Source organism: Perca fluviatilis, chromosome 16 (genome assembly GCF_010015445.1).
Source record: "Perca fluviatilis chromosome 16, GENO_Pfluv_1.0, whole genome shotgun sequence".
NCBI lineage: Eukaryota > Metazoa > Chordata > Actinopteri > Perciformes > Percidae > Perca > Perca fluviatilis.
Genome location: NC_053127.1, coordinates 26,530,371 through 26,542,569, shown reverse-complemented (window position 1 = coordinate 26,542,569; position 12,199 = coordinate 26,530,371). Strand labels below are relative to the sequence as shown.

At 39.0% G+C, this 12,199-nt stretch overlaps 1 protein-coding gene across 1 annotated transcript in view; it reads left to right on the top strand.

Annotated features, from left to right (window-relative positions):
• The first annotated feature begins 8,528 nt into the window (after positions 1-8,528).
• The window catches only part of gabrb4 (gamma-aminobutyric acid type A receptor subunit beta4), a 236,603-nt gene continuing 232,932 nt past the window's right edge, over positions 8,529-12,199 (top strand). The window contains exon 1 of the mRNA XM_039777576.1: positions 8,529-8,839. Coding sequence (XP_039633510.1) covers positions 8,667-8,839 — 173 coding nt within the window. The 5' untranslated portion in view covers positions 8,529-8,666. The remainder of the gene's footprint in view (positions 8,840-12,199) is intronic.

The following is a 12,199-nucleotide window of genomic DNA, read 5'->3' as shown; positions in this document are numbered from 1 at the left end:
TTAGGCTTTATTTTGGTAACTTACAAAAATAAAAATACATACAAAATATGATTTATCTTCAACCTCTTTCACACCGCTGACCAGGGTTGGGCCAGGGTTGTCTGATCAGTGTTCAACCCTCCTTATGGAAATTCAAACCAAGCCAGTCAATATGGGTATATCCCTGGTCATGACAAGTCATCACCCTGGGTCACAACCCAGGAGCAATGCATAACACCTTAAGTGCTAGAAATGGGCGGGGCTTTACACGTCATATTCAGTAAACAGCTAACTTGTCATACTCCAGTACAGCTGTATACCACAAGAACTAATGTTTTGTAGCTACTTGAATCTGTCATTGTACAATAGGGAGAGAGATAGAAAGCTTATCTTGTGTTTGTTTCGCAGTGATTACGTTCCAAAGCACAAATAAATAACCATCAAACACTTATCAGATGATTTTGCGCAGACAATTTCTCCTCCTGTGCATTAATTGCATCAGGTGGAAGTAGGTAATTCTAGTATCGATTTAGGACCATTTACAGACGAGGGGACTTCATAGTGTGAAAAATCAGGACAAACGTTGGAAATTTGATTGTAATAGCAAATGTTACATAGGAAAGTTATGGATAACTAGTGAGATTATATGCGGAATGTGTTTTTGATGGAAAAACAATCCCTACCGACTGCCACTTCATGGCAAGGTGTCACTCCAAATGAGGAGTGATCCCTAATGAGCAGTAGGTAATAAAAGGAATGTGGGGCACAGTCATTACTATTGGAAGAAAGCAGCAATCATGCCTATCCAATGACACATCACTTCATTGTTAAGTCTTTTCAACTGTCCTTACAAATGCACAAAAAAAACAAACATAACTTAAGGTTATAACATCACATGTATCCTCCTAACTAGGGACAAACATGATCAAGGGCCACAGAATAGGAATGTTGATGATGATTTAAACTACTATGGGACCTAAATAGTTCCTTTGAAATGATTCCTTTACTTTGAGTAAGAGCAAAGTGTGACTGAAGTGAATTACAAAATACATACTTGCCAATATGAAAGTCCACAGAGAACTAATTTGTAAGCGGGTTTCCTCCATGCTCATTTGGCATTGTGTTGATATCATAGCAGGGGGTAGTGACGTACTCTCCACACTAATTGGTTTGGGATTTGCTTTAGTATGGCAAATACTTTTCACAAACAAGACAGGGGAGATGGAGTGGAATGAATGAGGGTGCAGGGAATGAACTGACATGGAGAAAAGAGAAGTGAAAAAGCTTTGGGATGCATCTAATGTCTCCCACGGTGCCTGCTTTGGTTGGCCGATGCTCAGTTTTTTAAATAATAACCACATGCTGACATAATTCCATTAGTGTAAGAGTGTGTGTAGCACTCAGAGTAGTGCAGGGCCTGTTTGAAAACCGGTCCAGCAAATGACTCTCTGTTGAAATGTTGTAATTGTGGCCAAAACCTGCTTTACTATGTACTGTCAGGGAATACGTGGCATTCTGGTTCGGTTGTAATGTCGGTATAGTGGTTGAAACTGAGCCTGAGTGTGTAATGAGTTTCAAGGCTTTAATATTATTGCCTAAATAATATGAGTTTTATATCAAAATATTTTATAATTATATCATGTACTGATAAATGCACAAAGAGGACTAATGAGGAGGAAAAAAAATAATATATATATATATATATATATATATACATAAATAAATGTATATAAAACTATCCAGTATATACAATACAAACAGTCATATTCTTTGGGGGAAAAGATCGCAGTAGTTTATGACTAATTACTGGAATCCTATCCTTTCAAGGTTCATGCGACTCATATACTACCATTGGTTTCTACTTAAGACACAGATGGAAGTATCACAATAGATCTAGGTGCTGTGACTTGATTTGACCAATCAAAAGTGACCCCTTCAATCGTATTCTTAATGCTCATATTAGTAGAAAAGGGATAGTAAAGCTGTGAGAAATTAACATAATTAACCTGAAAGACTCCAAACAGGGTGATTCAGGCCTTCATTCAGGAGCTAGGGGGTCCCGCTGAGAAAACTGTCTCATCAGCAGACTCTTTCCCATGACTTTCTGCCCAGAAATAAATAAAATGGACCCAATTTCAGCATTCTTAAAAGGGTAATACAGTATGTTCTCTCAGTCCCATAAGGGCAAATACTGACTCAGTTTATAAGACAATTGGGGGCTATAAAATCTAGGCCTCGCTTCAGGATGTGGAGAGCAGCAGAACGAAGGCTAAAGATCAACCGGCTTTCCAGCACTTGATCCTGAGGGATAAAGAGCGAGTCGGTCTCCTGGCTCGAGATGATGAACTACTCAAGTAAAACAGTGCCAGACAGGAGCAACTTATGTTGGAAATCAAGACCCTTTAGGTCTGGTGGAAAAAGGCCAATTTGTCGAAGATTGACAAAGAAAAGCTGGACAGGGAGGAAAAACAGTAGCACAGCCTTAGTTACACAGAAGCAATATTTTAATGATGTTTGATCATAGGTTTAAGGCTGCAGAAGATCTCTACCTATGGAGAGAGAAGAATGCAATATTTCTCAACAACAGCTCTTCCCACCTAAACCATTTTCAAAATGAGTTTTCTCCAGTGAGGGATACATCATTTTGATAGTGTGAATGTAACTGTACCCATACGTCAGACACACATTTGCTTGATTGTGCTACGGTATGCGAATGACATACTTTTCGTATTTTACAGCCTTATGTTATTATTTTCTGTATTTTTGTTAGATTCATTTTTGCAATGTTGACCACAGGATCTTCCCAACATTCTAGTCTTTGTTACCATGTCAATTTCAGGCTCTATGCGTCATTTATACACATGCTTTATTATCATCTATAATAAAATGATTGTCCTTGGAAAAAAAAGTGTCCATTTTTGAAGCTCATACGGAGCTGCATGTTGGTTTTTAAGCTCAGAGTCAACCCAAAAGCATTAGGTTTCAATGCTGGTTTGACTCTCTTTAGCGCTCCATTCTGCACACACGATGAGCCAAGTGTTGTCACTTGCTGAATCTACCCCTTGTTCAAATATAAAATGGATTACATCAGAAGCAAAAACACACAAAAAAAGAGATGCATAAAATCCTGTATCAAACTTGCCAGTGCTGTCTGTAATGTCTGTTCTGTAAGCTTATGCTTGGACCTGGGATTAAACCGAACACCAAACGTACAGTTTTTGCAAAACAAATTTCCATTTTGAATTTGAATCACACTAAAACACAGTTTTAACCTCTACCAAAAGGACAAGCCTTTTCTCACTGTTGTTAGTGTCACCAGGGGGCGATATTACCATTTTTCCTCCCTATGTGGAGTTCAGTTTTTTTCCACATGAGGCTTTTTGGATGATATTTGAAAAAGCATCACTACATACAGTTCAAGTAGTGACCAATTGCTTCTATTGTTTTAGCTCTTTAGTGGTTTAATGTGCACCAATATATTAAGGATCACAAACAGCATGTAATTGTCATAGTCAGTATCATTTTCACATTGGAAATACACAAGAGTTAGAAGTCAAATCAACACTGCAGCTGCCAGGTCACACACATACATTTTTCAGTGCATCTCCCTGTACTTCAACATAAATGTTCATGCTGCTTCAGTTTATTTCACTATATGTTTTATTGCTTTGATTGGCTGTCTTTAATTCGGAGGTGTTAAATTACATAGTTTTGTTTATAAATATTGATTCAATCATCTCACTGTGTGGGCTGCAGGAATATGAGAACTGCTACAGAAGAAGATATTAGGGCTCCAAATAAATAAACAAATGTGTGAAGCAGTCAGATTTGTACTGGGGTATATTTTCGGCGTTCACATATTGCATACATTTACATAACTAATTCCTGAGTGTATATGACTAACAATAAATTCCAGGCAGCAGACTCTATTTTGCTATCACAGGTGACAACAAACGGACCAAAAAAAAGCAGATGTGGACAGCTGGGCCTGAGGTAATGGAATGGACAACAAATGAAGTATTTTGTGGGCCTAGAAGGTTTATGTTTGTCAGGATGGTGTGAAAATCAATGGACTCCTGAGGGGGCGGCTGTGCTCTGATAGGCCTACTCCTCTCTTCACCGCAGAGCAGGAATCAGTCAAGGATATTAATCTAAACATCAGTCATGCATGGGGAACACCCCACAAGGAGAATAAGCTTGCTCATCCATGCATCTCCTGCGGGAACAAGGGGGGCTTTGAGGAAGGGAGTTGAATGGCTAAGTATGTCAGGGTATCATCTCAGGAGATGCGATGTGGGCTGACTTCAGGCGCACAGAAGATAAAACCCAAAATGAAGAGGTTGGCACCATAAAAACAAAAAAAAAATCCATGCATCGCTCAACTGATCCACATTTTAATCTGCATAACAAACAGACAGATCTGAGAACACCAAAGTCCAAAGCCAGCAAAGAACAATACATGTCTCCTGAGTGGGAAAAGAAGAAAGCTATATTTCTCAGAGTTATATGTTAATGTAATTCATTTTAGTGCAATCTAATCCTCCAGCCACTCCAATAAGCCACACAAGTAACGGGAAATATTACTATTCAGGCCCTTATTACCTATAATATGCTGCATTTCATTTTCTCTCATCGCCGTTATAAAAATGTCTCCTCTGCCTCTCTGTTTCAACTGCTCGTACTGGGTTATCTTCCCAAGGACAAGTACAGATGTTGAGTGTTTCCTCCATGAGGGCACCACATACTGACTGCAGGGCATCTGAACTTTCCACTCCACAGCTGATCTAACGTACCACGACTGTCAACAGCTACAGAAACAAGAGGGCCGATATAGTCATTCTTAACTCACTAATTGATGGCACAACCTAAGCTGAAAATCATGGGTGGAATTTGAAAAATAAACTCCTGGAGCTACTGTGGGGGCTGAGTAGAGGCAGATTTGTAATCAAGTCCGTATTCAGCTATACACTGCTACGACTGGATCTGTTATAACTCAACGATACCAAAGGCAGTATATATTTGTTGAGAACATGTTAAATAATTGCAGAGGTTTCAGCAGAGCCAAGTCACGTCTCTCAGACTTGTTATGTCTGTCCTGTATTTCAGAAATGTAGAACGTACTGTGTACTGGCAAAGCTATCTGTAGTTGTGACATTACAGCAATAATAATGTGATGTTCCACTAATCCATGTAATGGTTTGTCTTGTCCAAGCACCCATATGTGTGTACCAAGTGTCTCCTCTTAATTGCAAGTACACTTTTCCCCATGGAAAGTTTTCATCGGGTCAGAACACATTTATTTCCAAACCCATTTGTTAGTCATTCTGAAGCCATGGGCTCTTTGCTTGTCCCAGCAGCAGAGTGCAGCATCACAACTAAGAGGCAGATGAATAGCCTCATCGTAATGTTTAGAGCGGGCAGTCTGCTGCAGTATGCTTGAGAAATCATTAAAGATTACGAGGCAATCTTTTCCCAGGCAGACAGAATGACAAACCATCAAACACACTCATTTGAGAGAAAACAATTAGAGCAATTGCAATTTTTTATGAAGATTATGTTGGCTGTTTTCCTTTAAGCCAAGTGTACAGTGGAAGGAGACAAGGAAATGACAGGTGGCAAAAAATCCCAGCTCAGATTCAACTCCTGAACATCTCACGTTTCAGTGTGGTTTGTACAGTGCAAATACATTGCTCGCAATGAAATAGTTGCTGTATTCAGTGGTCACCGGGCTGAACTTTCTCAGGTTAAATCCTTGTTGGAGCCACTCAAGGTGCAATCAGTAGATTTCGACTCATTAAGTAAGATCTATAGTAACAGCTGCAGGAAACTACACTAGCTAATGCGTATCCTCTGCAGTTTACAATCCCTCCACAAAGTCACGCCGAATAGTATTAGTATTTTAGCAACTTTCTTTCATATTGGGATTTGACTTACAAACCAAATACCAATACCAAATGTATCAAACTTTTCCACAATAAATATTTTTGTAGAATGAGAGTATTTGAAAATATGAAATAAATGGGGACAATTCAAGCATTATTTTCACTAGTATACAAAGCAAGCAACCTAATTAACAACAAAGCCACAAAAGCCTGCCCCGACACAAAGTATCAGCCTGCAGGGTTCCAGTACCTGAACGAATGGCTGAAAAGTAGCACACACAAGGGGCCAGCGGTATCTTGTTTAGTAAAAACCGCAGAGCTGAGCCGAGGTTCAGTGAACAAAGCTAATATTACAAGGTGTCATCAAAGTAGAGTTGCCCTAGAGGGGAAAAAAATCAAAGTAAACAAATGCTGGATAGTCCAGTTTTGCCTCACGCATTGGTGGGTATGTTGACAGCACTTTCATGGAAAAGAACGTAAGTCTTGACAATTACTTCCACTGTTATTATACTGATCAGTCGATAATAGCTGTAACATTACTGTACTGTAGTTAGTACATTGTATATAGTAAGTTAATATAAAGTAGAGTTTTCTGTTGTAAGTCTCGAAGTAAGTAACTTCTCTATTGCTATTATTTCTATTCATTACTTTCAGTAATTACCTCATAATTTCATAGTAAACAATAAGTCATTTCTGATGTGTTGCTTATGTTTTATACAGACCATATCACTGGGGAAGCACTACAAGGGACACTGTAATCTACAGATACAGACACATCTTGTCCAATTGACAAGTGGCTGAAAGATTAAAGTCAAATTGGGCCATGCATTATGCTCACACTGGACCTAGAACAACAAATGTTTACGAAAGATTACATTTGTAATCTGATGGATCAACTAGTAAAAAGCCACCTGAATGCTTGAAAGCATGCTGTAGTGAACAGTCAGAGTTGACACTGAGGAGAAACTGCTCCAGAGGCTTGAAGATGGCGAGGCAGTGCACTTGTTCACTACATGGCTACGATTAAAGATAATAATTTGGTTGTCAGAGACGTCAGTGGGAGGAAAGGTCAGGCTTTTAGAAGTTGAAAGATGTCGAAAGATAGACTGAAGATGATCGACTCGTTAAATGTCAGACCCTGTCTCTTATTCACACCTCCACATTTCTAAAGCATCTCAAAACTGCCTGACTACCTTGACAATTTGAAAATAATCCGTTAGTCATGTCAAAAAGGTTTCATTTTATATGTACAATATGTGGAAGTAGGACAAGTTCATAATCAAGTCATAGATTTTGGTCTTTTTTTTAACATGGTATGAAAAATGTAGCATGCTTATTTAAATCCTGTGGTAGTAATAGTTATGCCCTATATACATTTTGTATTAATGCTAATTTACATGGTTGGCTTAGTTTGGATGTATTTTAAATCAACTTTACATTAAATTAAATTACAGTTTTCACTTGACTGGAAAATTACTTATGACAATTTTGTAGGATAATAAAAACAACATCAACATGTCGAGACCCTCTGGCCATATTTGAGGGTCGTCGGTGCAATGGTGTGCTGTTGAATGAGAGAATAGTCCAATTGGAGGGATAGTTGTGAATGTAAATTAAGAGTTTCCTTTATTTAACTCAAATATTTGTGGTAGACAAATTAGGATCCTTTATCTAAGTAAAAGTAGCAATACTACAAATTAAAAATACTCCATTACAACTTAGATTCTGGCACTCCAAAAAAAATTACCAACTGCCAACAGCTTTTCTCCCAAGATAAAGAGATAATGAACGTGTAGATGCGTTGAAGTAATTGAGTGAATGATTGCAACCACTGCCACAATAAGCTTTGCTTTGGCAAATTGACTCTCTGATAAAGGAAATGGAGTAAAAAGGAAAATATTTATCTCTGGAATATAATACATTTAAAAGAAATATAAAATGGAAATAGGTAAAATACAAGGTGTAAATAATAAATTGAATGATGGTTGTATCACATTAGTCATGGCTTACAGGGACACTGAATGACAGAGAGGTCGTTAATGTTATTAGCAACACATGTGCTTTTGCTACTACTACTACTAGTCTACTGTACGATACATGTTTAAATGTCCACTGTGAAAATAGCCTATTGTAGCCTGTGGAGTACACCCTTTTATGCTAGTTCAGACAACCCTTACACTCATGCTACACATGACACACTGTAGTTGCTGCTACCAGTGAAGTAAATAAAAAAAATATTGGGGGGGCATCTTATGTCTAAAAAGTCGGGACAATTTAAAATGTAGAGGGCACTTTAAACAAATACTAGGCCTAGTTAATGCACAAGCTGCTGTTGTTGCTTTTTTTTTATTTGCTTTTTTTTATGTGAAATTATCCCAGATTAAAATGCAGTAATCAACACCCAAAATAAAAAGCATACTTTTGCTATTATCAGTGCATATGCAATAGCGTTGTTTGTGTGAGTGTGGATCTTGGGGGCGGGCAGCAATCTTCTTTTGCCCCTAAATCACGTTTTGAGGGCCATTGCTGAGATTTTTGTTTTCGCCCTTCAACACCCCCACCCACTAATTCTGGCACTGGCTGCTACACATATCAAACGCACCCTTTAAAAAAACGGCGGTCAATTTAAGCTTTCAATACTCACACGCACTGTTTTGATTTGCTACCACTACTACTGCTGCTGCTATGTTAGCGCTAATTGGCAAAAAAAAGCTCACCTGCAGCCAAGTATGCATTCAGGAGGACTTTGTGAAGGAGTATCCATGTTTGGCTGCACTCCTAGCTGGACTTTAAACATTCTTCATCATGCTGCATTTGTCACCTGTCGGCCTCAAACACGAACTTGAAGCTGGAAGTGGAGTTTCCTGTCTGCAGCCTGGGACCCATGGGACCACAGTGACTCTTCACAAAAGACTTTCTTCATTCTTATTCACTCTTGCCAAGACACCGAGGATGACCGCTTCACCTCAGCAAGCTAGGTAAGCTATAGCATTTGGTGCTTGTCCTAGCCATAGCTCTGTCCATTAATATTAACAGGCTATGGTCCTAGCATAACTTACATATCGCGAGTCTTGGCTTTGCCTTGTTTTTCAGTCTGTTTATGTGCTTGGCAAAATGACTGCTGGGCTACTTTGTTGTTTGCTTTTCCTGTCAAAGAGTTGCTTTGTGGTCACTTTCTTGGCATCTTCTAACTTGTTATTTGTGCCATAATGCTGAGCATCCTTTACTTTTGTGGTTTTATACTCTATTTATTGAGAATAATGGAGTTCTGGTAGGGACTATTTCTTTTGGTGTTATGTGGCAGGTGCATGATGCTCTCATGTTGTTTAGTTAGTGGTGAGCTATGAGTTCTCATATTTGACCTTAACATGACTAAAATGTTAGAATGTTATGAGCTGAGTTGGTTTTGTAGCCATTTTCTCCCTAGCTTGTTGTTGTTGTTGTTGTTGTTGTTTTTGGAGAACTTTGCTTTTGGCTCACTAGGAAGAGTCTCCAGTAGAAGGTAATATTAGGCCTATTAGCTTTCCGCATAATAAGTTAATTCATTCATTCATAATTACTTACTTCCTCATAATATTGGCTTCATAGGAAACTCAAGGCATTTGTGACACACAATGTAGGCCGTCAGATTTTCTCCACAGACTTCATATTCAGCTCCACATTAGAGAAATATTGGAGCTCAAAGTAATGGGTCATAATCAGGTCAAAAGTGCTCAGCTTTTTTCTATAGTGTATGCTGCTGCTACACACAGTTGCATTTATTGCCACCTTAAACTTATTTCCACATAGGCTACTAAAGGTCATCTGCTGCTTGACAACAATGCATAACATTACATTCCAGTAAGAGTAAGCATTGTCTGCTTAAAGCAAGCCATGCGTTTTTGTGAGTTTAATATGCTTTAGTTCAGGGGGTTTCAAAGTCTTCCTCAGTAAGCTTGGGAAAAGGTTCAATGTGAGTCAGGCTGACTCTTTCTGTACCTCTTGAACTACACCAAGTGCCCCCCAGCTGGCTGCAGTGTAATGGTGTCACCCCCTGTGCAGAACTGCATGTCTGTGAGATTGAAGACTCCCCCGAGTGGCTTTTGGTGGACCAGACAATTACTGTGGATGTCTTTGGGCTGCAGTATTCTCTGTAATGTCTTTCATTAACTTAAAATCTGTTGTACGTATTTCACCAAACACTCAAGTCACACGAACAGACACGTGAAAGCACTTTATCTTTATTCACTGTAAAGAACGGCAATTCCTGGACAAAAGGATGGAAACAGTTTGTCAGTAGCCCCAAACATGAACCTCAGTAATAGAAAGGTGGACACTTAGAAAACGACAGTTAACAAAGGTTTAAAACAAATGGGGGAACAACTTTTATTTTCTGTCAGGATTGCCCTGCATCACCCTCAGAAGTCAGTGGAGATCAGATAACTTCCTCCTTCCTTCTCATCCTGGTTTCTCTCCAATGAGAGGGATGAATTCCTTTACGGAGAGAAGCACATTAGCCCTATTTGCAATGTGTAGTGTTAGCATCCATAGGATTACCATAATAACTAAGGTAAGCAGTTTGTACAATTTGTGAAACTTTTACACTTAAACATTGCATAATACTTTTCTCATGCATGAATGACTAACAGAATTTGGGATTTTTGTTTTTTTTGTGAAAATGAGAGCAGACATCCTGTGATTTCAGGTCGCTGCTTATGTGATAAAACATATTTGTGTCATTTGTGGGTATTAATATGTCATGCGTTTTTGTGAGTGCCTGTCTGGCCCAGGTTCTTTCACTTTACACCGACCTATATTTTGATAACACTTTCATTATTGTTTGTGACGCTACCTCGCATATCTTTACTCCTCATAATAATGCGTATGTTTCTGGCATCGCCTTTCATGTTATGAGTATGTCTAAATTACCATCTGCTACTACAACCAAACAATAGTTCAGTAAGTTGCATTGAAGATTTCTCACTCTATCCTGCATGTTATGCAAATAGAGCTATTATCCCAGTAGAGCGTGGCCTTCTCCTTCATTGAAAATGAATGTGTGCAGGTCTTTAGTGTCATTGTGATCAAATTCTCAAATGTGTCTACTGTTTCTCTGTTTGAGTTCAGGGAGATGAGCACAACAGTGGTGCAGCTCACAAACACAAAGCACAATATGGTCCTATAGCTGTTATGAACAACAGCCACTAAATGGATAATGGATTGATTCATTTATCATAGCAGTCCTAGGCAAGCAAACAACCTTATATGTCCATTTGGGGGGCTTTAGAGAGCTCATTTCCCCCGGCGTGCTGAGAAAAATGAGCTGCTTTGGCTTTAAACAAAATAACGTTCCTGTGCAGTTGAAGGCACCTACAGGCTAGTGAGGACTGGACCGGAGCCAGACCGCAACAGTAACCTTCAAAGTCCGTAGACAGCAGCACAGCCTCATTTATTGAATATACTCCGTAATGTGTACACTGAAAACCCTCTGCTTTGTTCATTGCTGTTTACACACTTAATCAATTAAACTTTTTTTATGATTCTTTGATCTCTTTGTCCATTCCATTGCAGTTTGTAAATCTCCAGGACTAGATAGTGTTGATATTATTGATGCTACAAAAACTAAAGCTTGTTGGGAATTTTTTTGGCAATTTTCTCACAGAGAAGGGATTTGTGGATTTGCAGTTTTTATTTATAGTGCTAAATAATTAATGAAGTCAAATATGTGAATAGTTTCAGCACCTTCTGGCCAAATGTCCACCATTACAGCCTTTGCCATGTTTACATGTTCGGCTCTGCAAGAGCAAAATATTATTCTCAGACTAACTACATTATTCCAGCTTCATACTGTGTTCCTGTACTAGCAGTTTTCATAGGAAAACTCAATTTGTTAAAAACTGACCGTTCAAGTGCCCATATTATGAAATCGATCACTTTTTCTGGGATTCGGGGTGTTATTTTGTGTCTCTGGTGATTCCACACGCATACAAACTTTGAAAAAACATCCATGCTGTTTTGAGTGAGATACGGTTTCTGAATGTGTCCTGCCTTCAGTCTCCGGTGTGAAACTGTTCAAAATCTACACGGCTTTCTACGTCCGTAGCCGAAACGAGGGGCCTAGGGGGCTAACCGTTAGCATGCTAGCTCGTTTTCAATGGCAAAACACTGCTACAACGCACACAAATTCACCCTAATCTACAAAATAAATTGTATAGAACTACATGTCCCTGTTCTGCAGGTATTCCAAGCAAAGTTGGAAGTGCGCCCTCGTTTCGCACGGCTAATCGCGCGGCTAATCCTGCCTTGTACAGGCCAAAGTTGGAGAAACCGCTAGCTAGCTCATGTAATCCTTACCTAGC